Source organism: Salmo trutta, chromosome 13 (genome assembly GCF_901001165.1).
Source record: "Salmo trutta chromosome 13, fSalTru1.1, whole genome shotgun sequence".
Classification (NCBI taxonomy): domain Eukaryota; kingdom Metazoa; phylum Chordata; class Actinopteri; order Salmoniformes; family Salmonidae; genus Salmo; species Salmo trutta.
This window is the reverse complement of record NC_042969.1, coordinates 19,108,483-19,135,689: the sequence shown is the minus strand read 5'-3', so window position 1 is coordinate 19,135,689 and position 27,207 is coordinate 19,108,483. Positions and strand designations below refer to the sequence as shown.

Here is a 27,207-nt window from a genome sequence, read left to right as displayed (position 1 = left end):
GTTTTAAAACATTGTTTATGTTGACTAACTTCATTATTGGAGTGCATAATGTTCTTTCTAGAAGTCTAATAATAATTATTATTATTTAATAACTGTATTTAATGAGTCCTCGTGCTTTCTCATCCTTAGTAAGACCTTTCAAACTGTTCTATGCTATCTTCTTGTACCTCAGTTGTCACTCGTTGCCCTTTGGGCTGAAATTTATTCAAGGTAAACAACCTTTCACATCTGCCTCATGGGCTGATGGAATCTGTAGTTCTTGTGGCCTTTGATTGTTTTTTGACTACAGGAGACTCTTGCCTGAGCTCCTATTGGAGGGGTGGCTCCGAATGTCAGGACTGTTCTATCATCTACTCTCAGCTGCTTGAATGGAATCTAAAGAAGACAATGATTGACTTGATGATGTAACTGTGATGGACATAGTTATTACAATTTGCGGATGTAACTTGATACCCACTCAAGGGGGTAAGAAAATATATGGTGAATGTAGCCATTTCTGAATAATTTTGCTCAAGGAATTATAAATAAAGCAAAAAAAGGATTTCCTAATGTTGAATCAAGTTTCTGTGGGATTGTTACTTCCTATTTAGGTGGTCTGGTATTGCTCAACCTCCCATGAGAACAGGGAATGAAACTTCAGAAGAATGCAGAAAAGGCATTTTCAACTGAAACGGGAACTGAGGTAAAAGAAATCACTGTAATTTAGCTTTTTTTGTTCACTGCCGTATGACGTACTATGGAGTAGGCTGAAATGTTGTTGAAACAAGTCCCATAGGTAAATATAATGTGGTATATCCAAGGGAAGCTAGACGTCTTTATTTAAGTTTCTTATTTTTTGTTGTGCATATTGTCTGAATATAATTACACTCCTTCCAAGATCGTACAGTGATTTGGTTAGCAAACAACTAAAAGGATTTAATGACAAAGCATCTGTTTTTGGCTTTCAAGCAGTAAAGTGAAAATAAACACATTTATTCATTTACATTACACCATACATACACTACATACAAATCTCTTACTTTTCTCAGATTTCCACTGCAACAGTATTCAGAATAGCTGCTAACAATCCAAGTAACTTATCTGACTTATAGCTGACATATAGACTTTAACTGACTTATAGCTTTTATCTGACATCGTGGTAATTACAGTAGGCAGTATTAGCTGAATGCTACATTCAAAACAATTAAGCAATATTTTTGTGCCATAATTCACATGTTTTATCATACTGATGATGAACATCAAAATATTGAGCGGTAGAAATATCACAGGGGGTCTGTGGCACCTTAATTGTTAAGGACAGGCTTGTGGTCATGGCTGGAGCAGAATAAGTGGAATGATATCAAATAAATAAATCAAATGTATTTATGAAGCCCTTTTTACATCAGCCGATGTCACAAAGTGCTATACAAAAACCCAGCCTAAAACCCCAAACGGCAAGCAATGCAGATGTAGAAGCACGGTGGCTAGGAAAAACTCCCTAGAAAGGCAGGAATCTAGGAAGAAACCTAGAGAGGAACCAGGCTCTGAGCCAGTCCTCTTCTGGCTGTGCCGGGTGGAGATTATAACAGTACATGTCCATCAAACACATTTGTTTTGTCCATACTTGGATCCACATTTTTACCTTCCTTTCATCCTGATCGTTCCCTACCATAGCATATAATGTAACAATGATTTTGCCATTAACTGTCTGACTAACAATGTCGTGACTATGTCATTCAAGCTACTACTATGGCTAGAGCGTGGAGATAGAAACAACACACATGGTTAAATGGATGTAAATGGCGTCTCAAAATCCATTGCAATGGTTGATTTAGCATGTTAAAGCTGGAATGTTATCCTCTGTTTGGTTTGATCTCAGGAACGGTTATGTCCAACATCAAAATAAGCCATCATACGTATAAAGAAATGCTTTGTTAATAATAATTATGTTGGTGTTTATGGTCCTATTTCACAAGGGAATGTGTTTTTTTGCATACTCCAACTCTCCCCGAGACACCCACAGAGAGTGGGGTCACAGCCTTGATCAGCCATTATTAACCAATTTGTAAGTCGCTCTGGATAAGAGCATCAGCTAAATGACGTAAATGTAAATGTAAAATTAATGGCGTCCCTGAAGCAATTGGGGTACAACAACCGATTTTTCACCTTGAGGGATTTGAACCAGTGACCTTTCAATTACTGGCCCAACACTCTAAGCTCGATGCTACCTGTTCATATATAGGCAAACATTCAAAAATCTGCAATGTTTGCTACTGTCTTGTTGCTGCCTCTGAAAACTGCGTATAGCATGTTCAAAAAAGCTTGTTCAACAATGTGGAAGTGAACCCGCTGACAAACGTGAATTAAAACACCACAGCAGCGTTCTAAGAAATCAACAATCTCACCATAGTGGCAACAAAACATGTACGAACAGAGGACATAGCTAGAAGGCTGTGGACAGAACAGTCTGTTCAATCTCACCATAGTGCCAGCAGCACAGTATGTAAGAACAGAGGAAATAACTAGAAGCCTGTGGACAGAACAGTCTGTTCAGTCAGGGTAGGCCCATCGTTGGTGCATAGACTTAAAAGAGAAAATCTCAAACCATAGAAGAAGAAAAAGTGATGCATGAATATACAATAAGGAATTACATATATTAAGTACATAACTAAGGCACTATCTGTGATTAGATCAATTATCTCATGCGTAAGACATGGTATCTCAAGTCACAGTATGTAGCAAGTCACATTACTTTTTCAGCTGCCTGTCTATCTACAAGCCAAAACAGAACTTAAAAATTGCTTTTCAGGCATTCATTGCTTTACGAAAATATCCCCATTCCATTTCTATGGATATACGCTCCTAGAATGATTCTACAGTGAGCAGAAGATAGAATGTTGAAGAATTTCAAATCAGAAATTGGATAGTTTGAGGATGCCAGGGAGTTTTCAGCAGAACTGATAGTTATTGGTCTTCATCAGAGGTTGCTCATCCACTTCGTGCTCACAGGACTGGTCACAGGAGCCGTCACAAAACTTTGTCTCATCGTCATCGTCATCATCATCACACGGCTCCAACTCCTCAATCACCATGTCCTGTTGCTGGATGTTCTGGTACTGCTGGGAGAGGAGAACACCTAGAAGTTAGGGTACTGCTATCTTCAGATAATGCTTTAGTATGGTCAATCCAGTCTGACAGTAGATGCTGTTTTATTCTGATAAGAGATATATCTACCATGTTAAACATCCATCTCCCTCTCTGTGTTACCTGGTCTGGACATTCGGGCTGCTCCCCGAGGACTCTCTCAATCAGCTGGCTGATTTTACTGAAGGTGGGTCGCTCTGTTGGCTCCAGATTCCAGCACATTTTCATGATCGTATACCTGGTGGGGCATCAAGATCATATTGTTATTGGTCACAATACAGTATTAAAAATACTATATTTTACTACATCAAGACAGGCCCTCAAGCATCATGGAGAAGATTGTTTCAATATGGAGCTCTATGGTCTTTCAAACCACTCCATGTCCATATCAAATTTTACTGAACAAAAATAATAACTCAACATATAAAGTGTTGGTTTCATGAGCTGAAATAAAATATCCCAGAAATGTTCCATAACCACAAAAAGCTTATTTGTCAAAAAAATTGTGCACACATTTGTTAACAACCCTGTTAGTGAGCATGTCTTCTTTGCCAAGAGAATCCATCCACCTGACAGGTGTGGTATATCAAGAAGCTGATTAAACAGCATGATCATTACACAGGTGCACCTTGTGCTGGGGACAATAAAAGGCCACTAAAATGTGCTGTTTTGTCACACAACACAATGCCACAGAGCGTGCAATTTGCATGCTGACTGCAGGAATGTCCACCAGAGCTGTTGCCAGAGAATTGTATGCTCATTTCTCAACCATAAGCCGCCTTCAACATCGTTTTAGAGAATTTGGCAGTATGTCCAACCGGCCTCACAACTACAGACCACGAGTAACCATGCCAGCCCAGGACCTCCACATCCGGCTCCTTTACCTGTGGGATCGTCTGAAACCAGCCACCCGGACAGCTGATGCAACTGAGGAGTATTTCAATCTGTAAATAAAGCCTTTTTGTGGGGAAAAACTCATTCAGATTGGCTGGGCCTGGCTCCACAGTGGGTGGGCCTATGCCCTCCAAGACCCACCCATGGCTGCGCCCCTGCCCAGTCATGTGAAATCCATAGATTAGGGTCTAATGAATTTATTTAAATTCACTGATTTCCTTATATGAACTGTAACTCAGTAAAATCGTTGAAATTGCTGCATGTCAAGTTTATATGTTTGTTCAGTATAACAGGTAAGTAGCTGGTTGAGAAAATGCCAAGAGTGTGCAAAGCTACAAGGCAAAGGGTGGCTACAAATCAAAATATTTTGATTTGTTTAACATTTTTTTGGTTACTACATGATTCCATATGTGTTATTTCATAGTTATGATGTCTTCACTATTATTCTACAATGTAGAAAGTAGTATAAATAAAGAAAAACCCTTGAATGAGTAGGTGTGTCCAAACCTTTGACTGGTACTGTAAATATATATATATATATTTGACTGCCGTTTATCATTTGGGGCCCAGGGAGGAAGGCTGTCTTTTTAATTGGCTCTTAACCAACTGTGCTATTTATTATTATTTTTTTACATTGTTTGTAAATTATTTTGTACATATTATGTTGCTGCTACCATCTCTTATGACCGAAAAGAGCTTCTGGACATCAGGACAGCGATTACTCACCTCGAATTGGATGAGGTGACGGGAACGATATATTCCAACCACCTGAACAGGCCATCATCCCCGTCAAGAAACAGAGATTTCGCGGAAAGAGATCGGGGTGCCTTGTGAGGATCATGCGACGAGTGGCTAATCTGCCTTTGTCATCTGTACTGATAGCCAACGTTCAATCGCTGGAAAATAAATTGGGATGAACTGAAAGCTGTAATATCTTATGTTTCACCGAGTCGTGGCGTTAATAATATACCGATGGCGGGTTATACACTCTATTGGCAGGATAGAACAGCAGCCTCTGGTAAGACACGGGGCAGGGACCTATGTATATTTGTAAACAACAGCTGGTGCACGATATCTAAGGTTTTGCTCGCCTGAGGTAGAGTATCTCACGATAAGCTGTAGACCACATTATCTACCTAGAGAGTTTTCATCTGTATTTGTCGTAGCTGTCTACATACCACCACAGACCAATGCTGGCACTTAAACCCCACTCAATGAGCTGTATATCGCCAAAAGCAAACAGGAAAACGTTCATCCAGAGGCGGCACTCCTAGTGGCCGAGGACTTTAATGCAGGGAACTTAAACAAGTTTTACCTAATTTTTATCAGCACGTTACATGTGCAACCAGAGGGAAAAAACTCTAGACCACCTTAACTCCACACACAGAGACGCATACAAAGCTCTCCCTCGCCCTCCATTTGGCAAATCTAACCATAATTCTATCCTCCTGATTCCTGCTTACAAGCAAAAATGTAAGCAGGACGCACCAATGACTCAGTCTATAAAAAAGTGGTCAGATGAAGCAGATGCTGAACTACAGAACTGTTTTGCTAGCACAGACTGGAATATGCTCCGGGATTCTTCCGATGACATTGAGGAGTACACCACATCAGTCACTGGCTTCATCAATAAGTGCATCGATGACATCGTCCCCACAGTGATTGTGCGTACATAACCCAACCAGAAGCCATAAATTACAGGCAACATTCATACTGAGCTATCAATCAAATCAAATTTCTTTATAAAGCCCTTTTTTACATCAGCCGATGTCACAAAGTGCTGTACAGAAACCCAGCCTAAAACCCCAAACAGCAAGCAATGCAGATGGAGAAGCTAAAGGGTAGAGCTGGCTCTTTCAAGGAGTGGGACTTTAACCCGGAAGCTTACAAGAAATCCTGCTATACCCTCTAGGAACCATCAAACAGGCAAAGCATAACTACAGGACTAAGATCAAATCGTACTACACTGGCTCCGACACTCGTCGGATGTGGCAGGACATGCAGACTATTACAGACTACAAAGGGAAGAACAGCCAACAGTTGCCCAGTGACACGAGCCTACCAGACAAGCTAAATAACTTCTATGCTTGATTCGAGGCAAGTAACACTGAAATATGCATGAGAGCATCAGCTGTTCCGGATGACTGTGTGATCATGCTCATTCACAGACTGATTACCAGGACGTGTACTCCGAGCATGCGCTGACCAACTGACAAGTGTCTTCACTGACATTTTTAACCTCGCCCTGTCTGAGTCTGTAACACCTACATGTTTCAAGCAGACCACCATAGTCCCTGTGCCCATGAACACTAAGGTAACCTGCCTAAATGACTGTCACATCTGTCGCTTTGAAATTCTTTGAAAGTCTGGCCATGGCTCACATCAACACCATTATCCAAGAAACCCTAGACCCACTCCAATTTGAATACCGCCCCAACAGATCCACAGATGATATAATCTCTATTGTACTCCACACTGCCCTTTCACACCTGGACAAAAGGAACAACTGCATGAGAATGCTATTCATTGACTACAGCTCAGCGTTCAACACCATAGTGTCCTCAAAGCTCATCACTAAGCTAAGGACCCTGGGACTAAGCACCTCCATCTTCAACTGGACCCTGGACTTCCTGACGGGCCACCCACAGGTGGTAAGGGTAGGTAACAACACATCCGCCACGCTGATCCTCAACACGGGGGCCCCTCAGGGGTGCGTGCTCAGTTCCCTCCCGTACTCCCTGTTCACACATGATTGCACGGCCAGGCATGACTCCAACACCATCATTAAGTTTGCTGATGACACGACAGTGATAGGCCTGATCACCGACAGTGATGAGATAGCCTATAGGGAGGAGGTCATAGACCTGACCATGTGGTGCAAGGACAACAACCTCTCCCTCAACGTGATCAAGACAAAGGAGATGATTGTGGACTACAGGAAAAGGAGGACTGAGCACGCCCCCATTCTCATCGACAGGGCTGTAGTGGAGGAAGTTGAGAGCTTCAAGTTCCTTGGCGTCCACATCACCAACAAACTAAGATTGTCCAAGCACACCAAGACAGTCGTGAAGAGGGCACGACAAACCTATTCCCCCTCAGGAGACTGAAACGTTTTGGGTCCTCATATCCTCAAAAGGTTTAACAGCTGCACCATCGAGAGCATCCTGACAGGTTGCATCACTGCCTGGTATGGCAACTGCTCGGCCTCCGACCACAAGACATTATACAGAGGGTAGTGCGTACGGCCCAGTACATCACCGGGGCCAAGCTTCCTGCCATCCAGGATCTCTATACCAGGCGGTGTCAGAGGAAGGCCCTAAAAATTGTCAAAGACTCCAGCCACCCTAGTCATAGACTGTTCCCTCTGCTACCGCACGGCAAGCGGTACCGGAGCTCCAAGTCTAGGTCCAAGAGGCTTCTAAACAGCTTCTACCCCCAAGCCATATGACTCCTGAACATCTAATCAAATGGCTACCCAGACTATTTGCATTGCCCCCCCCCCCCCCCCCCCCCCGCTGCTGCTACTTTCTGTTATTATCTATGCATAGTCACTTTAATGACTCTACCTACATGTACACATTACCTCAAATACCTCGGCACCGTTGCACCCCGCACATTGACTCTGTACCGGTACCCCCTGTATATAGCCCCACTATTATTATTTTACTGCTGCTCTTTAATTATTTGTTATTCTTATCTCTAACATTTTTTTGGTATTTTCTTAAAACTGCATTGTTGGTTAAGGGCTTGTAAGTAAGAATTTCACTGTAAGGTCTACACCTGTTGTATTCGGCGCATGTGACAAATACAATTTGATTTGATTTGGATGCTGTTCTGCTATAGACGGCTGGAGAGGCTCTGTCCAGCCAGCTGGTGGTGCTGAAATAGCGGAGGCTCTTCTTTTCTTGGCGAAGGCAACTGTCCTCCTGAATCAATAGTTTGACAATTTTTTATTTATTTATTTATTTTTAATTTTTTTTAACCTTTATTTAACCAGGAAGGGCTCATTGAGATTTAAAATCTCTTTTTCAAGAGCGTCCTGGCCAAGATAGGCAGCGCCAAGTCATTACAAAAATTACAGACAAACAACATGAAAAACTACAATTAATCTAGTAAAAACCATAGAATTAACAAAGAATATAACAAAATCAAAAACAGCAAATTAAAAACATTGACATGTCAAGGAATCAGTCTCAAGATCATTCATCAGTGATTTAAAAATACCAATCGGGACAAGTTCTTCCAGTTTAAAAGCATTTTGTAAGGCATTCCAAGACGATGGCGCAGAGTACATAAAAGCCCTTTTACCAAATTCAGTTCGGACATTTGGAACAGTTAGCAGGATAAAGTCCCGCGAACGAAGAGAGTACCCACCACATTTCTGAACAATAAAAAAATGCAACTGCAACTGCTTGTTATATACTGTAAATCTATGTTTTGTGGACTTTACCAGATAGATATTGCTCTCCTGTTTTAACTGTGATGATTATGCTGCATTGTAGCCCTATTTCATTTGTTTATTTAGAGAAGACACACACGCCTATTATCCCGTGCCTTTAAATTATCCCGTGCCTTTAAACATTCTAAAGGTTTGAAGTATCTTCATCCAACTGTTTCATTTACTATAATTGTTTTTAAAACCTTTTAACAATTTCGATGACTGTTGCTACTGTAAGGTGTACTTTTCACCTGCCATACTTCTGCCTTGTACTACTTAGAACCCTTTTTGACCAAACTTTGGGGTTGTATGTATCTAGATGCTACAATGATAAGCATGGTTGATTGTGACGCACAGAGATGCACCCCTCATAAACGCCACCACAGACCCACCAGTCTTCTCCCTGCCTGGGCTGTGAAATGACGCTGTTCCGGACTCCAGCCTGCTGATCATGTGGCTAACATGCAGAACCATGGAGGAGGACTAACTCACCACCACACAGAACCGTGCCTGATCGAGGACTAACTTACCCCCACACAAAGGGTCCCTGATGACTAGGTTGTAATTCAGTCTCTGTAGCCTCTGTCTATCTGTCTCCGGCCTCACAACACAAATATTCGGGGTAGTGTGACAACCATGGCGAATTGACACTCACAGATGTGCGGAGCCTCGGGGGGAAAATACACTCTTTATTTCTTGTTTCTGTGGTATGTTTGATGTTTGAGGGGAGCTTTGTAACTTTTTCAATGTGGGGCTCAGAGGAAGTAATCTGGAATCGGCCATGCTTAATGCATTAAAGGCACAATAAATATATTTATTTTTATCATAAGTGCTGAAAAGGGGGTAAGATTGGAATATAGGGGGTCTTTGTTAAGTCTTACAGAAAAATATAAAAGGATATTGTATTATGCATGAATCTGTATCTCAATTAAGCTAGGCTTAATCAGCGGGGAAAAATATGGTGCATTAAATCTTAAAATCTTCCACCTCATTTTAGCATGGGGACAAGGTTATTGAAACCTAAAAGCCCTTAATGTGTAACTTACATCTCTGGAGGGGCAAAGTCTGGCCGGGACATTTGATAACCAGACTCTATCATCTTGTAGAATTTGGTGTCCACCAGGATACTGGGGTAGGGGCTCTTTCCTACAGAGATTAAACAAAACACATTAATCAATTTAAGAAGAACGACTGAATGACTTCACCAAAGATATGTCAAACTCCACTGTGTTTAGATATGCATGTTTATGCCAGCTCACCTAGAGAGAAGATCTCCCATAGTAGGATACCATAGGACCAGACGTCACTCTGGACAGTATAGAGACAATCAAAGATACTCTCTGGAGCCATCCACTTCACTGGCAGACGCGCCTACAGACACATAGTGTGAGGAAATACATATTAAAATGTGTATATTTAACAGTTTCTATTTAATACGCAACACAACCTCAAAAGCAAACTACAATTGTCATGACTGCAGGCAACAGAGATATGGAGTGTCTTGACCTTTTCCCCCTAGAGTCGATGTCAGCGCGACGCGTCCCTCAATTAGCATAATACAAAATTCCTCATAAAAATGTGTCTGTTTAAGCTTGATATATATGTATATCTGTTTCGCATAGACTGCTTCTCAATCCACCACATCCTCCCATGTCGGCCTTCCGCATCTGCGGTGGAAGGTGGCAGAGCTACAGTGGTGTTTGTCAGACCAGGAGAACGGTTTAGTTTGGTTTAGAAAGTTGAGACTCTCACAAACACGATGGTGTTCTCCGTTTTGCTCTAAGACCCCCACAAGCGCCATGGGACTCGTCTGAAGTTGGTACCGCTGATTTGCCAACTTCTGTCTGTAGTGTCTGAACAGTTTGGGCTCAACACTAATATGACCCCACCATCGAAAGGCGAGACTCTCACAAACGCGTACATGTTGATCGTTTTGCTCTAGGACACCCACAAGCATCACAAGACTCGTCTGAAGGTCCCCCGGAACCAGTTTAAAAAATGAATGGAAGTATTTTTATTTATTTAACCAGGAAATAAAGGTATACAGAATACTGTATATATATGAAAGTAGTTTAGTGCCTAATAAAGGGGCTAAATATGGTTAAACAAAACTATAATAGTTTCCTGATCTTTCTTATATTTCTCAGATATGGGACACTTCCAAACAAACTTCCTTTTGATTTATTTTTTACTATCTGTTTTTCCATGTATGAATATGTTATTCAATTTGTACTATGGGCTAATAGCAGCAAGGTCAGATTCAATGTTTCATCATTTTGGTATATTTTGTTTTATACTGACAAGGGGCCTAAAATTCAAAATTCTAATTTCTAAATGATCCTTGGTATGACCATCTTAAAACAATTCCATATAGTTTAGTAGAAACCCAGGCCCGGGCCCTTAGTAAAGACATGAAATAGTTGTTTTTGACACAGAAAATGTGTTCATTTGAGGTTGTTGTTGTTTGCTCACATTGCCCTTCACCACATAGTTGGAGTCATTCATGATGTCACGTGCCAGGCCGAAGTCACAGATCTTAGCCACACGGCGGTCTGTCAGGAGAACGTTCCGGGCTGCAACGTCCCGGTGAATACACTGAGAGAAAGAGACAGACAGAGAGAGGATCACTTATAGTGGCTTACCACAACCTCACAAAGAGCTCTCATCCGTATCCACTGGGCACACTACATCATTTCAACGTGGGGAATTGGATAATACTTGCTAGATATGTTGATCAGTGAGATTCCAACATATTTTCACCCACCCAAAAAGACAGCCAACAGTTAGTTGAATTCCCAATGTGTTATCGCTACGCTTTCCACAATTTAAAACAGGGGTATTGAACTGGGGGTCCATGGCCCCAGCAAAGGTACTGCGAAGATATTGGTATTTTTTTCTATGTTTTGATAAATAGCGCTAGCAACAACAGAATAAACACATTTTGAATTACATACCTACAGTAGAAAAGAGGAGAATATATTATCAGTAATGATGTCGACTTTATTTCTCAACTCATAACATTGAGCAATTTACACTCAATTCACTGGAGCTGATCACACTCACTGGAGTATCTCACATATGCCTTGAAAAAGCACCCGTGAATAGGCTACCAGTCAATAGGCTACCAGTCAATAGGCTACCAGTCAGTAGGCTTCCAGTCAATAGGCTACCAGTCAATAGGCTACCAGTCAATAGGCTACCAGTCAGTAGGCTTCCAGTCAATAGGCTACCAGTCAATAGGCTACCAGTCAATAGGCTACCAGTCAGTAGGCTACCAGTCAGTAGGCTACCAGTCAATAGGCTACCAGTCAGTAGGCTTCCAGTCAGTAGGCTACCAGTCAATAGGCTACCAGTCAGTAGGCTTCCAGTCAATAGGCTACCAGTCAGTAGGCTTCCAGTCAATAGGCTACCAGTCAATAGGCTACCAGTCAATAGGCTACCAGTCAATAGGCTACCAGTCAGTAGGCTACCAGTCAATAGGCTACCAGTCAATAGGCTACCAGTCAGTAGGCTACCAGTCAGTAGGCTACCAGTCAGTAGGCTTCCAGTCAATAGGCTACCAGTCAATAGGCTACCAGTCAATAGGCTACCAGTCAGTAGGCTTCCAGTCAGTAGGCTACCAGTCAATAGGCTACCAGTCAGTAGACTACCAGTCAATAGGCTACCAGTCAGTAGACTTCCAGTCAATAGGCTACCAGTCAACAGGCTACCAGTCAATAGGCTACCAGTCAGTAGGCTTCCAGTCAGTAGGCTTCCAGTCAATAGGCTACCAGTCAATAGGCTACCAGTCAGTAGGCTTCCAGTCAATAGGCTACCAGTCAATAGGCTACCAGTCAGTAGGCTACCAGTCAGTAGGCTTCCAGTCAATAGGCTACCAGTCAATAGGCTACCAGTCAATAGGCTACCAGTCAGTAGGCTTCCAGTCAATAGGCTACCAGTCAATAGCCTACCAGTCAATAGGCTACCAGTGAGTCAAGTACCGCTGGCTGCTGGTAAGCTTTCTTGACTTGGACATTAATTTTTGCCAACACATGGCTAACCTTTGTTTAACCAGCTAAACAACTGTTCTTAGTGAAAATGTGTTTAGCGTTACCTTTCTAGCTAATAGCCTGTTAGAGTCTTCTTGTTAAAATGTAGGGAGGTCAACATAATGAAAAACTATCTACCAAATCTATTCATTTTAAAATGTTGATCACATCTCCTTGCCATTATAATTCACCTGACGTGAATTATATGTTTTTTGGTAACACATGACCCCTAAATAATTTCATTTTTTTTTTTATAAAATAAAATAAATACATATGACGGGGGTTACATTTGCCTGCTAACGTATAATGGGGTCCCTGGGTCGCTGGGTTGCCTGGGAGGGGGGTCCCTGGGCAAGAAAAGGTTGAAGACCCCTGATCTAAAAGGACAACCCAATTCCAATGGAAAATCTATTTAGTTTGGTTTAGTTTTGACCTAAATGTGTTATCACTGCGCTTTCAACCATTTAAACCACACCAATGTTCAAATGGGAATACAGTCAGATACAGTCACCTTTACTCCACACACAGAGATGCATACAAAGCTCTCCCCCGCCCTCTATTTGGCAAATCTGACCACAATTCTATCCTCCTGATTCCTGCTTACAAGCAAAAACTAAAGCAGGAAGTACCAGTGACTCGCTCAATACGGAAGTGGTCAGATGACGCGGATGCTACACAACAGGACTGTTTTGCTAGCACAGACTGGAATATGTTCTGGGATTCATCCAATGGCATTGAGGAATACACCACATCGGTCATCGGCTTCATCAATAAGTGCATCTATGATGTCGTCCCCACAGTGGCTGTACGTACATATCCCAACCAGAAGCCGTGGATTACAGGCAACATCCGCATCAAGCTAAAGGCTAGAGTTGCCACTTTCAAGGAGCGGCAGACTAATCCGGATGCTTAGAATAAATCCCGCTATGCCCTCAGACGAACCATCAAACAAGCAAAGTGTCAATACAGGATGAAGATTGAATCCTACTACACCGGCTCTGACGCTCGTCGGATGTGGCAAGGCTTGAAAACTACTACGGACTACAAAGGGAAACCCCGATGCGAGCTGCCTAGTGACGCGAGCTTACCAGACGAGCTAAATGCCTTTTATGCGAGCTTCGAGGAAAGCAACACCGAAGCATGCACAAGAGCACCAGCTGTTCTGGATGACGGTGTGATAACGCTCTCGGTAGCCGATGTGAACAAAACCTTGAAACAGTTCAACATTCACGAAGCCGCTGGGTCAGACGGATTACCAGGATGTGCACTTAAGGTTCTACAGCTACACCATCGAGAGCATCCTGACTGGTTGTATCACTGCCTGGTATGGCAACTTCTCGGCATCTGACCGTAAGGCGCTACAGAGGGTAGTGTGAATGGCCCTGTACATCACTGGGGCCAAGCTTCCTGCCATCTAGGTCCTATATAATAGGTGGTGTCAGAGGAAAGCCCATAAAATTGTCAGAGACTCAAGTCACCCAAGTTATAGACTGTTTTCTCTGCTACTACACGGCAAACGGACCAAAAGGCTCCTCAACAGCTTCTACCCCCAAGCCATTAGACTGCTGAACAATTTATCAAAATCACCACCGGACAATTTACATTGACGACCCCCCCATGTTACCTACGCATAGTCACTTCGCCCCCACCTACATGTACAGATTACCTCAACTAGCCTATACCCCTGCACACTGACTCAGTACCGGTACACCCTGTGTATAGCCTCGTTATTGTTATTCTTATTGTGTTACTTTTTATTGTTACTTTTTATTTTAGCCTACTTGGTAAATATTTTCTTCTTCTTGAACTGCACTGTTGGTTAAGGGCTTGTAAGTAAGCATTTCACGGTAAAGTCTACAATTGTTGTATTCGGCACATGTGGCAAATCAAGTTTGATTTGATTTGATATTTTGTTTATTTATACAACAACTTAATGGGTTATCACTGTGCTTCATCTAATAGCACAACAAAATGACCTGGATTGCAGTTGAGATTACATTAAAGTACATGGTACAAGTGAGTAATGCCATTTGAGATTCTGTGCAGATTAATACAGCAATTGTGAATATTTCCACAGATCTGAGACCATGAACATGCACACTTTCTATGATTACATAAGTAGACATTTATTGTTGCAGTAACCCAGGGGCGTCATGCACCCCAGAAATCTGAGGGGGCACAAAGTACGTCAGGATGGACTATTTGAATTGGTCCTTTTTGAGCTAACTCTTTTGACTCATCACATACGCTACTGCTACTGTTTATTTTCTATCCTGTTGCCTAATCACTTCACCCCTACCTGTATGTACATATCTACCTCAATTACCTTGTATCCCTGCACATCAACTCGGCACTGGTACCCCGTGTATATTTCCAATAGTTACTCATTGTGTATTTATTCCTCGTGTTATTATTTTTCTATTATTTCAATTTTTTTCTCTCTGCATTGTTGGGAAGGACCTGTAAGAAAACATTTCACTGTTAATCTACACCTGTTGTTTACGAAGCATGTGACAAATGAAATTAGATTTTGATTTGATGGCTAGGGGGGTGGTCTGGAAGGGGGCTAGGCCCCCTGTCCATAAGTTGGAGAATGTCACATTTTTCAATCACTTGAAGCAATTTTTTCATGCAATCTAGAGCCATAATCATTATGCTTAACTCTATGTAAAAAAAGTATATATATATATATATGTATATATATTATTTTATTATTATTTTAAAGAAATATCAATGGGACAAATCTGAGGGGGCACATGCCCGTGTAACCCCTATGGGAAAGAACATGTGGCCATGAATGTGTTACTCATTTTAATGTTGAATAAATACCGCTATATAGTATTAGTTTGTAAGATAGCCATAACATTAGGCTATTTACTGTCTTGCAAAAGTAATATTGACTTGTGTTTGGTTGACAACGCAACCAAATTTCAACATTTAAAGGAGATGTATCTACTGCTTGTATGGTTCCATCTGAGCCACTGGCTTAGTCTTATTAGTTTGTCTACAAATGAATAATTGATATGTTGGATTCAGTCTCCATCTCAAACATCCAAGTGAAAGAATCGGACTAAATCAAATCAAAATTTAAATATACTTTAAATACAGTTTGATTTGATTGAATCCTATTCTTTAACTTTTTATTTTTGGTTGAGATGGAGACATAAATCTAACATATTTATTATTAACTTGTGGATTCCATTTGAAATCAACCAAAGCTTGAAACCCTAGGCCTATATGTATTGTCTATTTTTAGTTGAATCCGGAGCTGAATTGAAACAATAGCCGTTGATGACTTCCCAAATGTTATATAGGCCTAAATAGCCTCATTGATTATATATTATTGATAAAGTATGGTTACATTTCATTTGCTCTGTTTAACCTACCCTTTGGAATTACTTCGATAGCAACAGTAAATTTATTAAGTGGAGATCTCTCAACAATCATTCTCACGACAGCACATTGGTAATAGTCAGTAACAAATATCAAAGCTTAGCAGGGCTGAGCTTCGTTAAAGACCGAATGTATAGCTGTAGATAGATCAATTCCCCAGCAGGAGGTGTGGCCCAGCCTATTGTTTTTTTCTTATAGTGGATATCACATAGAAAATCTGATGCTTTTTTGAAAGGTACAAATAAATAAAAAATGTATACATGGTTTGTCTATGTTGAAAATGGGTTGACATAATCCTGTAGTTAACATGTTACCCTCAAAACAACAAATCCAATGCATTTTCCATGTAGATTCCACATCACAATATGTTGACAAATTATGTTGAAACAACATTGATTTAACCAGTTTGTGCCCAGTGGGTAATCTCTACTTGTCAGATGATATTTAAGAAAATATAGTGTGACCAATTATCACCAAACATAATCTCAAACTGTGAAATATGCCTAGTTACAAAAGCCTTGTTTTGCAAGCTTTGTTTTGAAACTGTGTGTTGATGTGACTCACGTTCTTGGCGGCCAGGAAGTCCAGACCTTGAGCCACCTGATAGGAGAACCTCAGCAGGTCATCCATGTCCAATGGCCACGAGTCTGGCCCTCCCTCCTCACACAGAGAGTCTGATAGAATAGAATAGAATAAAATAGAATAGAATATATCGATGTCCACCCAAATGTCCAACTGAGTCAAAGAACAATACAATGGAGAACTTGTGCAGTGACTGGTGCTTGATAAATTAGAAGGTAGTACGACAGATTGTTTACCCAGAGAGGAGTTGACAGGCTGGGGACCAGGCCTCATCTCCAGGTAGCTGTCAGAAGACACACTGGAGATCCCACTGTCACTGGTAGAGGGAGGGGAGGAAGGGATCAGAGGGGGAGGGGGAGGAAGGGAGGAGGCTAATCAGACAAAGTGGTTACTTCACCAGGCTGCTGCTGTGTATGTTGAATAAAGGTTACTGAGAGTCCACCTGCTTTTTCATGAGCTTGGTGCATGCCAATATGATCCATACCTTCTGATGAACTGTTTCTCCTCACAGACGTTCTTGTAGTCGCTGGTCTCTTCTGGTACCTCTGGCATGTTCATGACAAAGTTCAGGAAGGTCTCCTGCTTGTGTCGCAGGAAGTTCAGAAGGTCTCCATGACTACAGTACTCGGTGATCACCAGTACGGGTCCTTAGAGAAGATTAATGGATATTCTTTTATATAAATTGAGAGATTTTAAACTTCCAAATATACTGTCTTTTTTAAGCTAAATATTTTGGTCAAATTTGATTGAAATACATATGTATTTTCCATGCATTTTATGGAGAGTGCTCCGTTCTCACCTGCCTGAGTGCAGGCTCCCAGCAGGTTGACGATGTTCTTGTGCTGTCCTAGGTGACTCAGGATCTTCAGTTCTGACATCAGAGCCTCTCTCTCATCTGAGTGGGCCCTGGCTGCAGAGAGAGAGAAATTACCCTGTACCACTCAGATCACAGCCATTTTAGCAGACTTTAATCAATTCTACTCCTGGATTTAAAAGCGTTCTCTTTTCAATGGATTCTGACCTTTGAGCATCTTGACAGCCACTCGTATCGCGTTGTCGTCCTCCCCCAGACCATAAGCCGTGGCCTCCACCACCTTCCCAAAGGCCCCGGCTCCTAGGATCTTCCCTGCAGGTCACACAGCCAACACATCACTTACAAATGTAACTGTAAGTCAATATACTTTATTTTCGTAAGTAAATACAATTTATAGTTGTACATTTAGTTGAGATTCCATGCATTCGCCAACCAGCTAGCACTGCCTTTTCAAATCAAGATACAATGTATTACCCAAGAGTGGAAGATCAAACTCCAAAGTACCAAACTACTGCAGTATCCTGTTTAAGAAAAGGTCACAAACCTAGCTTGAGCTTGTCCCTGGGAAACTCCCACTTTTCATTGTACGGCAGCTGACTTGGGTCGATAAAGGTGTAGTTGTTTCCATCACTGGCCTGGATGATCTTCCACCGGATCTCATATCTCGGTTTCTGCAAAGGGAAGGAAATGTTCATTAGTCAATCATTTGAATAACTAAAAGGAAACAATGATTTGAAACTAGAGATATTTGTGAATACTCTATTCATGGATATATCCATTTTGTTACCTAGGTTTATTTTAGATGAGATTGCATACTAGTCTCTCAGTGTATTTTGTATATGGCAGAGGCTGTTGTGTGTCCTACCTGCTTGTACTTGTAGAGCAGGATGATGAGTAGCAGAATGAGGAAGGCCAGAACACCAGCTGCTCCCGATAGGGTGGAGGTGAACACTTTATCTATCCAATCAGAGAGCAGACGGGGAGTCAGGAGGGAGACTCGGAATGTTCTATGTATAATGGTTTTGGAATGGGTTTATGTGGAACTGAGGAAGAAAAGCTGTAGCTAAAGTAACAGATTATGTGAATCTGAATCAACAAATGAACGGACAGTTCATGTACAGTTCATGTACTTGACTACGATGACACAGAAACAAGGAGTGCGAACTAAGGATTAGACAGTAACCATGAGGATAGCCATGGATGACTGTGCTTTGACTCTTACCGGAAACGTCCATGGCAAAGGTGTCTTTGCCAACTCCGGCCAGGTTGAAGGCAACACACTCCACGGTCATCCTACGGTTGGACGGTCCCACGGTCAGGACGCTTTCGACTTCGACCGGCCCGTACTCCTCCCTCTGCACCTCCACCGTCTGGGCCAGGAGGGGAGCAGGCATCTGGAGACCTGTGTTATTCTCATTGCACCTGTTCTCATAGAAAGGGATAGAGATAGGTTGACTTCCCCATTTAGTTATGATAACCAATATGTTATTATATAAAAAACAACATAATAGTGATGTTCTGTGAAGAGTGCCTTTTGATATTTTAAGTAAAAATTGGGCACCAATATTGAATTTTAAAGCCTGTTATATTAAATGTAGTGCCCTTTAACATAGACAACATGGAGAATTTATACATCTGATTTTTAAAAGTATAAAGACTTGCTAAAGTGCAAAAATTCTGCATTTTGACATGTGCCTCAGTGCACCCTCTGTGACTTCTTGGTCAATTTTAACCCACTTAATTCCAACATTTCTCCAAGCTATTTTGTTGGTTCGACAGAGTCATTTCTGAAGATTATTATTTATTTTGTGTCGATCATTTACATATGTGCCTCATTTTAATGTCAACCTATCACGTGAATTGAACTCTAATTTTAACATGGTGAAACTGTTCCTTTTTTTTATTCAAAAGGAACAAACATCTAATAATCAAAACATCATGTAAAAGCAGATGAGCTGGTTCTACTCTTTCTGGCGATTCTCAGCTATTTTGCGGTGGAAAACTGAGCGGGTCGAGCATAACACGTCAACCGTGTTACCAATAGATAGATAGGCTAGAAAGGTTTTAACAATACTTTTTTGTGGGTGAACTTTGCATTCAATTGCCACTCGCTGTTGCACACAACAAGCTTCCATTCCCACTGTCACAAGGGGGTTTATGGCTGATTTAAGATGAAGTCGTCAACACTGATATAGTCAACCCTGATATAGTCAACCCTGATATAGTCAACCCTGTTACGGTCAACCCTGTTACGGTCAACCGTTACTTTATTTGGCACTTAATAGGCACTTACTGAAGTCATTTTTGTAATTTAACATCTTGCGATGGGAAAACATGTTTTTTATGAAGTTGACCATGTGCTCTTTATGATTTATTAAAAAAAAATGTACCAAGTTACACTTCTCAAAAGGCATTGAATTGGTGGAATGATCCATTATACCTGTTTAGTCTCTCCTATCATCAATGATGGGTATGTCTGTGCTTATTAAGTCTCTATTTTACCACAGCAATATCATACCACTGCCCTCAAGTAACCCTCATGCAAACACTTACGTGGCTCGGATTCCAGAGCACTGGTACCAGAGGATGATGGGAGCAGGATAACCGAACGATGTACACATGAGGCTGGTGATGTTTTCCCATCTCACCACGGCAACCGGCTTCTCTGCCAATCACGAGAGTGCATGGTTAAATTAACCATGTTTTAAATACAGATACAGATAGTCAATAGATGCCTTGATAAAAACTTTTATTCCTCAGAGAGTTGTTGTATGAACTGAGAGAGAAGTTGTATGAACTTGTATGAACTTGTACTATTGTAAAGTGGTTGTTCCACTGGATATCATAAGGTGAATGCACCAATTTGTAAGTCGCTCTGGATAAGAGCGTCTGCTAAATGACGTAAATGTAAAATGTAAATGTAAACTGACGCAGTGCATCTGTATCATAATGTCTGTGTGTATAGATATTCAAACTACTGATACTTTACTCACGATACATTTGGACTTGGAATGTGATGGATGCGTTGGCCATGGCACTCCTGGCATAGAAGGTGTACTGGCCTTGCTCTTGTGCAATCATTCTCTTTAGCAACAGGGTAGCGGAATACCTGAGGGGAAACCAGGGAGGATCTGTTGTAGCACCACTACAGATCTAACCACTGGAGAGCTAACCACTGGACAGTGGTGTAAAGTACTTCAGAAAAAATACTTTAAAGTACTACTTAAGTCGTTTTTTGGGGTATCTGTACTTTACTATTTATATTTTTGACAACTTTTACTTTTACTTCACTGCATTCCCAAAGAAAACAATGTACTTTTTACTCCATATATTTTCCCTGACACCCAAAAGTACTCATTACATGTTGAGTGCTTAGCGGACAGGAAAACGGTCCAATTCACGCACTTATCAAGAGAACACATGGTCATCCCTTCTGCCTCTGATCTGGCTGACTCACTAACCACAAATGCATCGTTTGTAAATGATGTCTGAGTGTTAGTGTGCACCCCTGGCTATCCTTACATTTTAAAAACAAGAAAATGTTGCTGTCTGGTTTGCTTTATAGAAGGAATTTGAAATGATTTATACTTTTACTTCTACTTTTGATACTTAAGTATATTTTAGCAATTACATTTACTTTTGATACTTTTTAGTATATTTAGAATCAAATACTTTTAGACTTTTACTCAAGTAGTATTTTACTGGGTGACTTTCATTTTTACTTGAGTAACTTTCTATTAAGGTATCTATACTTTTACTCAAGTATGTCAATTGGGTACTTTTTCCACCACTGCCACTGGAAATCTCCACTGGAGATCTAACCACTGGAGATCTAACCACTGGAGATCTAACCATTGGAGATCTAACCACTGGAGATCTAACCACTGGAGATCTAACCACTGGAGATCTAACCACTGGAGATCTAACCACTGGAGATCTAACCATTGGAGATCTAACCACTGGAGATCTAACCACTGGAGATCTAACCACTGGAGATCTAACCACTGGAGATCTAACCATTGGAGTCTAACCACTGAAGATCTAACCACTGGATATCTAACCACTGGAGATCTAACCACTGAAGATCTAACCACTGGAGATCTAACCACTGGAGATCTAACCACTGGAGTCTAACTACCAGGCTCAATTGTTACCAGAGGGGGAGCCGGCTGGTGAACTAGATTACTGGAGCTCTTTAACAAAAGAGCAATGAGTGCAGATGGTGTGATGTGCTGAATACTACATCATGGTTCTCTTCAGACTGTTGCTACTATGCCTCATCACGGAGGTAAAACATTACAGAAGCTCCTTCCTTCTGGTTTCATAGTACAGAACTCTCTGGACCGCTGAGTTTGTGTCAGATGAACAAATAAACTGCTGCTGCTGCTTACCCATTATACATTTTTACTATGAACAAGTCAGCTTCTGATCTGTGAACATTTCACATTGACACTGTCTCACAACCATTTTCTGTTGCTGCGCTTTTGTCCAACAGGCCCAAACGTCTTCCCATTACATCCGCTTCATTCAGTCAGTTCCCTTCACCTTGTTGTGCTCACCTGTTGTTGTAGCGTGTGAAGATGTGTTCCTGTGTGGGCGAGGACGTTGGGGTGTCCCAGCTCTGGGCTATGATCTGGGGGTACGCCTCGATCAGGACACAGAGCTTTAGGTCCTCCCCTTCGTTCACTTCAATGGACAGGCCTTGGTGGGCTAGCTTGGAGGACAGCTGGGGGGACAGACGGATGTAGGGCTCCTCTGGACAGGGACACAGAGAAACATGGAAGGGTTATATTCAAGGTTAGCCAGGGTTGTATTCCTTAGGCACCAAACCAATGAAAATGAAAAATGTTGATTTTCCTTTCCCTTGTAAAACGTTTTGCTGCAGTTTGCCCTAATGAATACAATCCAGTTCTGTGACTGGAATGTGTTCTATTATACAATGGGTTTGTCTAATCCTCGATGCTGGTTGGTTATAACCACGGTTGTCTTTTTCACGGCTGTTGTTTATTGAGACGTTGATCAATGAGATAACAACCTATATTCACCCACTCAAAAAGACAGCCAAAATTTTGTTGAATTTCCAATGTGTTATCACTAGGCTTTTTACCATCTCAAAACCACAACCAAATTCCAATGGAAAAACAATGTCAGATTTTTTATTTAGTTGTCACCCAAATGTCTATCACTATGCTTTCAACCATTTAAAATCACATCAACGTTAAAATGTAAATACAATGTCAGATGTTTTGTTTATTTATACAACAGATGAATGTGTTATCACTGTGCTTCATCTAATAACAGAACCAACTGACCTGGATTGAGATGACATTAAAAGTACATGGTGCAAATGATCAGTGCTGTTCGAACATGCAGCAGGATGGGAGATGGGAACTTATCTGGGCTAGCTAAAGCCAACTTCATAAAGTTGGTGGAACAACACAGTTATCCATCAACTAACCTACGACCAGCAGGTAGGTGGCAGAGCTATTGACTCCAGCCTCATTGGTTCCGGTGCAGGTAATGTTCCCTGTGTCTGACTGGTCTACTGCAGGGATGGTCAGGATGCTCTCAATGTCCAGACGGCTGTCCTTAGACTGGACATTCTCCTCTATGGTGGACCTCTGTAAGAAGAGGCAGGAAACGTTTTTTATCCTGAAGACCTATTATCATGCAGACCTATTATCATGCACTTTGTTTTGGCCAACTCTGGCATAGATCTACAGCTTGTGACACAGTGGAACAAATTGGTCGTTTCAGATACTCTGACAGTGGAACAAATAGGTCGTTTCAGAAACTCTGACAGTGGAACAAATAGGTTGTTTCAGATACTCTGACAGTGGAAGAAATTGGTCGTTTCAGATACTCTGACAGTGCTTGCCTTCTTGGAGCTGTAATTCCAGGTGACATTGTAGTTGAAGTTAGGGTTGTGTGTGGTGCAGTGGATTCTCAGCTTCTCTCCCACGATACGAACATACTCATCCTTCTCCAGGAATACGTAAGGTGGGAAACGCAGCCCTGGACACAGAGGGAACCAGATACACGACATGTATAATAAAGTAACATGCACATGCTCCTTTTTCAATTAAACTCAATTTTGAAAATATCAAATTTGTACACATTGTACAGTATGGTACAGTACGAAGCATGGGCCTGACCAAGTTTGTACAGTATGCTTTGACTTAGGTCTGGTCACTTTATCTAAAGTATCCCTCCACAACACTCAACCTACTCACTTTGAATGATGTTGATGGAGAAAGCCTTGGAGGTCCTCTCCACCCCGTGGAGCTTGGCGCTGCAGACATAGTCCGCGTTGTAGCTGGGTTGGAGGTTGCGGATAAGGATGCCTCTGCGGGGGTCTGCTGTGTAGTTCATGCCTGGGGGTACGGAGGTACAGTTGTCCATGCGGAGCCCCAGGTCTGTAGCCTCTGGGTCAGTTAGCAGGCAGGGGAGCAGATAGTTTTCACCCTCCTTCCTCACTACACTCAGGGACGTGCTGCTGGTCCAAAATAGGCTGTCTGGGTCTGATGGAGAAGGTGGGATGTGTTAGAATGAGAGATACTGGAGTGATACACAAACAAAAACCATGCCCCCAAGACTTTTAAAATCAAAATCATCACTCTCTCTACAGGTATGGTAAATTAACAGCAACTCGGTACTCTTCTGAGCTTACCTTTCACATACACGTGCACTGTAGAAAACAAGTCCTGGCCCTTGGCGTTCACACTGGTATATTCACACTTATAGGTCCCAGTGTGTTCTGCAGAGGGACGGTCCACCCTGAAGGTTCTGACTCTCCCCTTGACCTTGGAGATGAAGCGCTTGTGTTTGGCCAACCGGGTCAGCCAGTTGACTGGCCCATCCCCCTCACACCTCAGGACTAATGGGGTGCCAGGGTTCAGTACTACCTCAGGCCCAACCACGAGTTTGGAGTTGAGCTTGATTACAGGATGCCGCCATTGTGCTGAGGTAAACAGAGACCAGATTTGTTAAAACTCCATCACTATATTGGGCTGTTTGTATTGTTATTATAGCAGTACATGGACATACACTTTAATGGTTAGGACAAACTACTTCTTGACCATGTGAACAGACCAGGAAACTCAAAACATGGTTAAATCAATTGGTGTTCATCAACTCAACTCAGATCACTATTTATTTCTGTTTTGACCTTTCCAAGAAGACCGAGGAGAACTGAAAGTCGTCCTGGTCACTGCGTTAAAAAGTTAACTTGGACACTGCAAATTCAGGAAACACATTGCAGCGCTGGCCCTAAAGGAGAGGACTCACTCCCTCTCTCACTTCTGCTTTCCAGCTCTGTATCTATGTCATGATGAAAGGAGACTTACTAACTAGCAATGACCCCACCATGCAAAGTATCCTATAGACTACCCATACTCTCTTATTGCCCTTTTACACCCTCAAACACAAACAAAGAGTTGACTCAGGGTTTTCTCTTCCAAAAACAGAAGGGACAGATGGAGACAGAGGGAGATAGAGGGAGCTAAATGGGGTGTAAAGACCATGGAGATGTTCTCCCTTGGGGTGTGACAAAGCTAACTGCTGTCTGGTGACACACAGAGAAACAATGCCTTCTTTGAGACACTCCAACAACTTATTGGGGTCAAGGGGGTTTTAAGAACTTCGAGACAAATCTCCAGTAGAAGATGGCTTTAAAGGACATTTCTATTTGTTTTCTTCATGTAACTCTCTAACACCTCCTTTGGGCTCTCTCATGGTGCAGTTTTATTCAGCATTCACTCTACTATATTTGGCAACCATGAATCAGATGAAACATCACCATGAAACATCTCAACACTACAGTAACCTAAGTGTTCCCTCCATTTGTTCTTACATGTAAAGTTTGTTTCTTGTTTTATCTCAAAGCAGAACTGAGATTTGTTGTTCAGCAGATGTTCTTATTTATCACAGTCCACAGCTCAACCTTAGAGGGTCAGAGGTTTTGTGCCATTCAGCATTCTGGGTCCAGATTTCCTGATAACATTACACACCACCTTCCTATGGACTCCAAGTATACTAGCTGCCTATCAAATACATATGGCTGTGGTACAATGGAGCAAGACCTCAGCCATATGTATAGGACAGTACTGTCCTACATATGATTGTTCATATTCAAGACCTCAGACACATGCTTCTTTGATATGTTGTCTGAGCAATGTGATGTGACATTTAAACGGGCAATCTGCAGTTTGTACACCCATTTTTGGAGTAACAAATCAATGATATGTACTCATTGATTCTTGAAGAATATAACTTAGAAATGCTCCATGAGCTAAGTTCAACTGTCATACTCCATCAGACCACATGAAAAAAATTCTACAGTTTACTATATAATACTACAGAACTTACTATAGAATTCTGTAGTAAACTGTATTATACTGTAGACTACTATAATACACACTGTAGTAAACCTCATTACATTGAATACTACAGTAAACTCTGCAAAAACTCTACAGTGAATACTACAGTATTCATACATGTACCGAAGTATACTAGAGTTTTTTTTTCATGTGGGAGAACCCAAAATATGAGCTTGGTTTACTCCATTGTTTGTAAACAATGTAAATGTAAACAAGCACTAAATAGCCTCAAAACATGGTTAAAAATATAATTTTGATATCATGGACAGTCAGTCCTTGCATCCATAGCCATGTCTATTGCTTTGAAAGTGGCTACATTTCTCCAGCCAATAACAGTAGTGGGGAAAAAGTGTTGTTACTGTTTTAACTGCTGAATTGGAGCTTTAAATTGCATTTTTAGTCAGGCATTATCCACGTAAAAGTATGGAGGACACAAGAGCTGCATTAAATACAATGTCAACAATACTACCGAGTGGCCCGTGTGGTCCAGCTGTTACACACATATGCCAGAGGGTTCAAATCAGGCCCCCCTCCCCTTTGACTCCCCCTCCCACTATCTCCCCTGTCTTTCCAATACTTTACTATCTATTCAAAAAAGCAAAATAATTACAAAAGGAGTGGGACTGCTCCACTCCTTCAAATAAAAAAAGACCTTTAAACAACACAACCAAACCAAGCCATGAACCTGAATATAATCCAGTACAAACAGGTGTTGAGCCTTACCTTGAGCTGCAGTGGGCAGGATCCCCAGCAGAAAGGCCAGGTACAGCACCATCCTGGATCTTCTCCAGCTCTGTGTCTGGCTGTATGTCTGTATGTCTCGGAGTGTTGTTATTGCGTCTGTGGTCAAGGAGAGAAATGAGGAGTCATCAGGTTGGAGCTCTGCTGTCATACACTTCTTCTTTTCTAAGGACGAGTGGGAAACAAAACTTACAGGATTTGTCACTTTGAAATCTGGAAATATAGACCATACCTTACTGAAAGCCTATTCAAATGTGATTTGAACATGGCTAAGATTGGAAACATCAGTTGAACTCTACTTTACCTGTGGATGTCTTCAGCGCCGTGGTAAGATCTGACCTCACCAAACTGTATGGGTCCAGCATCCAGAAGCGAGTAAAGTCCCGCCAACCCTGTTTCTCTTCTGTCTCCGTCTCTCTTAGTCTGACCCGCAGACAGTAAAAGAGATATAAACAGACAGACGGACAGACAGAGGTGTCACGCTCCCCGCTAATGACCATGCGTCTCGGTTTGGTTAGCAAACAGGCCGGTCCTCCCAATCCTAATGCCATGGTGCTGAGAGCTGAGACTAATCTCCTGTGATGATGGTCACACTGCTGCACTGCTGCCTAGCCTGCCGGCCTAGCCCCAGCCCCAGCCTGTCCCAGCCAGCCCCAGCCCAGGCCTCCATGGTCCTCAGCCACAAGTGGAGCAGAGGGCTGGGGCTTCTGGGATGACAGTAAAAGACCTCTTTGATTGCCCTCAGAATGGAACCAGGGGAAAGAGAGAGTGTGTGTGTGTGTGTGTGTGTGGGGGGGGGGTTCTGCTGAAGGCTCG

The 27,207-nt window shown here is 41.9% G+C and overlaps 1 protein-coding gene across 3 annotated transcripts; it reads right to left on the bottom strand.

Annotated features, from left to right (window-relative positions):
- Window positions 1-1,626: 1,626 nt before the first annotated feature.
- Window positions 1,627-27,004, bottom strand: LOC115205390 (macrophage colony-stimulating factor 1 receptor 1). Of its 3 annotated transcripts, none has more exons than XM_029771335.1 (22): window positions 26,696-27,004; window positions 26,374-26,556; window positions 23,943-24,233; window positions 23,506-23,793; window positions 23,151-23,287; window positions 22,731-22,893; window positions 21,832-22,027; window positions 20,266-20,381; window positions 19,826-19,937; window positions 18,495-18,694; window positions 18,138-18,229; window positions 17,817-17,943; window positions 17,480-17,584; window positions 17,258-17,368; window positions 16,943-17,105; window positions 16,695-16,774; window positions 16,441-16,550; window positions 10,928-11,050; window positions 9,715-9,826; window positions 9,502-9,601; window positions 3,247-3,361; window positions 1,627-3,095 (listed from the first exon to the last, which is right to left on the bottom strand). In XM_029771335.1, exons 1-22 carry the CDS (start codon window positions 26,940-26,942, stop codon window positions 2,928-2,930), a joined length of 3,339 nt encoding a protein of 1,112 aa, XP_029627195.1. In that variant the 5' UTR covers window positions 26,943-27,004; the 3' UTR covers window positions 1,627-2,927. The 3 variants fall into 3 exon arrangements, with proteins under 3 accessions (XP_029627195.1, XP_029627194.1, XP_029627196.1); XM_029771334.1 differs by having other exon boundaries at window positions 1,627-3,098; window positions 26,696-27,002; XM_029771336.1 differs by having other exon boundaries at window positions 1,627-3,098; window positions 26,374-26,490; window positions 26,696-27,000.
- Window positions 27,005-27,207: the final 203 nt, after the last annotated feature.

Coding starts and splice junctions, on each gene's coding strand:
- LOC115205390 (XM_029771334.1), bottom strand. CDS start 26,942: ATGGCATTAGGATTGGGAGGACCGGCCTGTTTGCTAACCAAACCGAGA. Junction 20,382..21,831: donor TTCACACGCTACAACAACAG/GTGAGCACAACA, acceptor GTTTCCCCTCAG/GTATTCCGCTACCCTGTTGC. Junction 16,551..16,694: donor GCCTGTCAACTCCTCTCTGG/GTAAACAATCTG, acceptor CTATTCTATCAG/ACTCTCTGTGTGAGGAGGGA.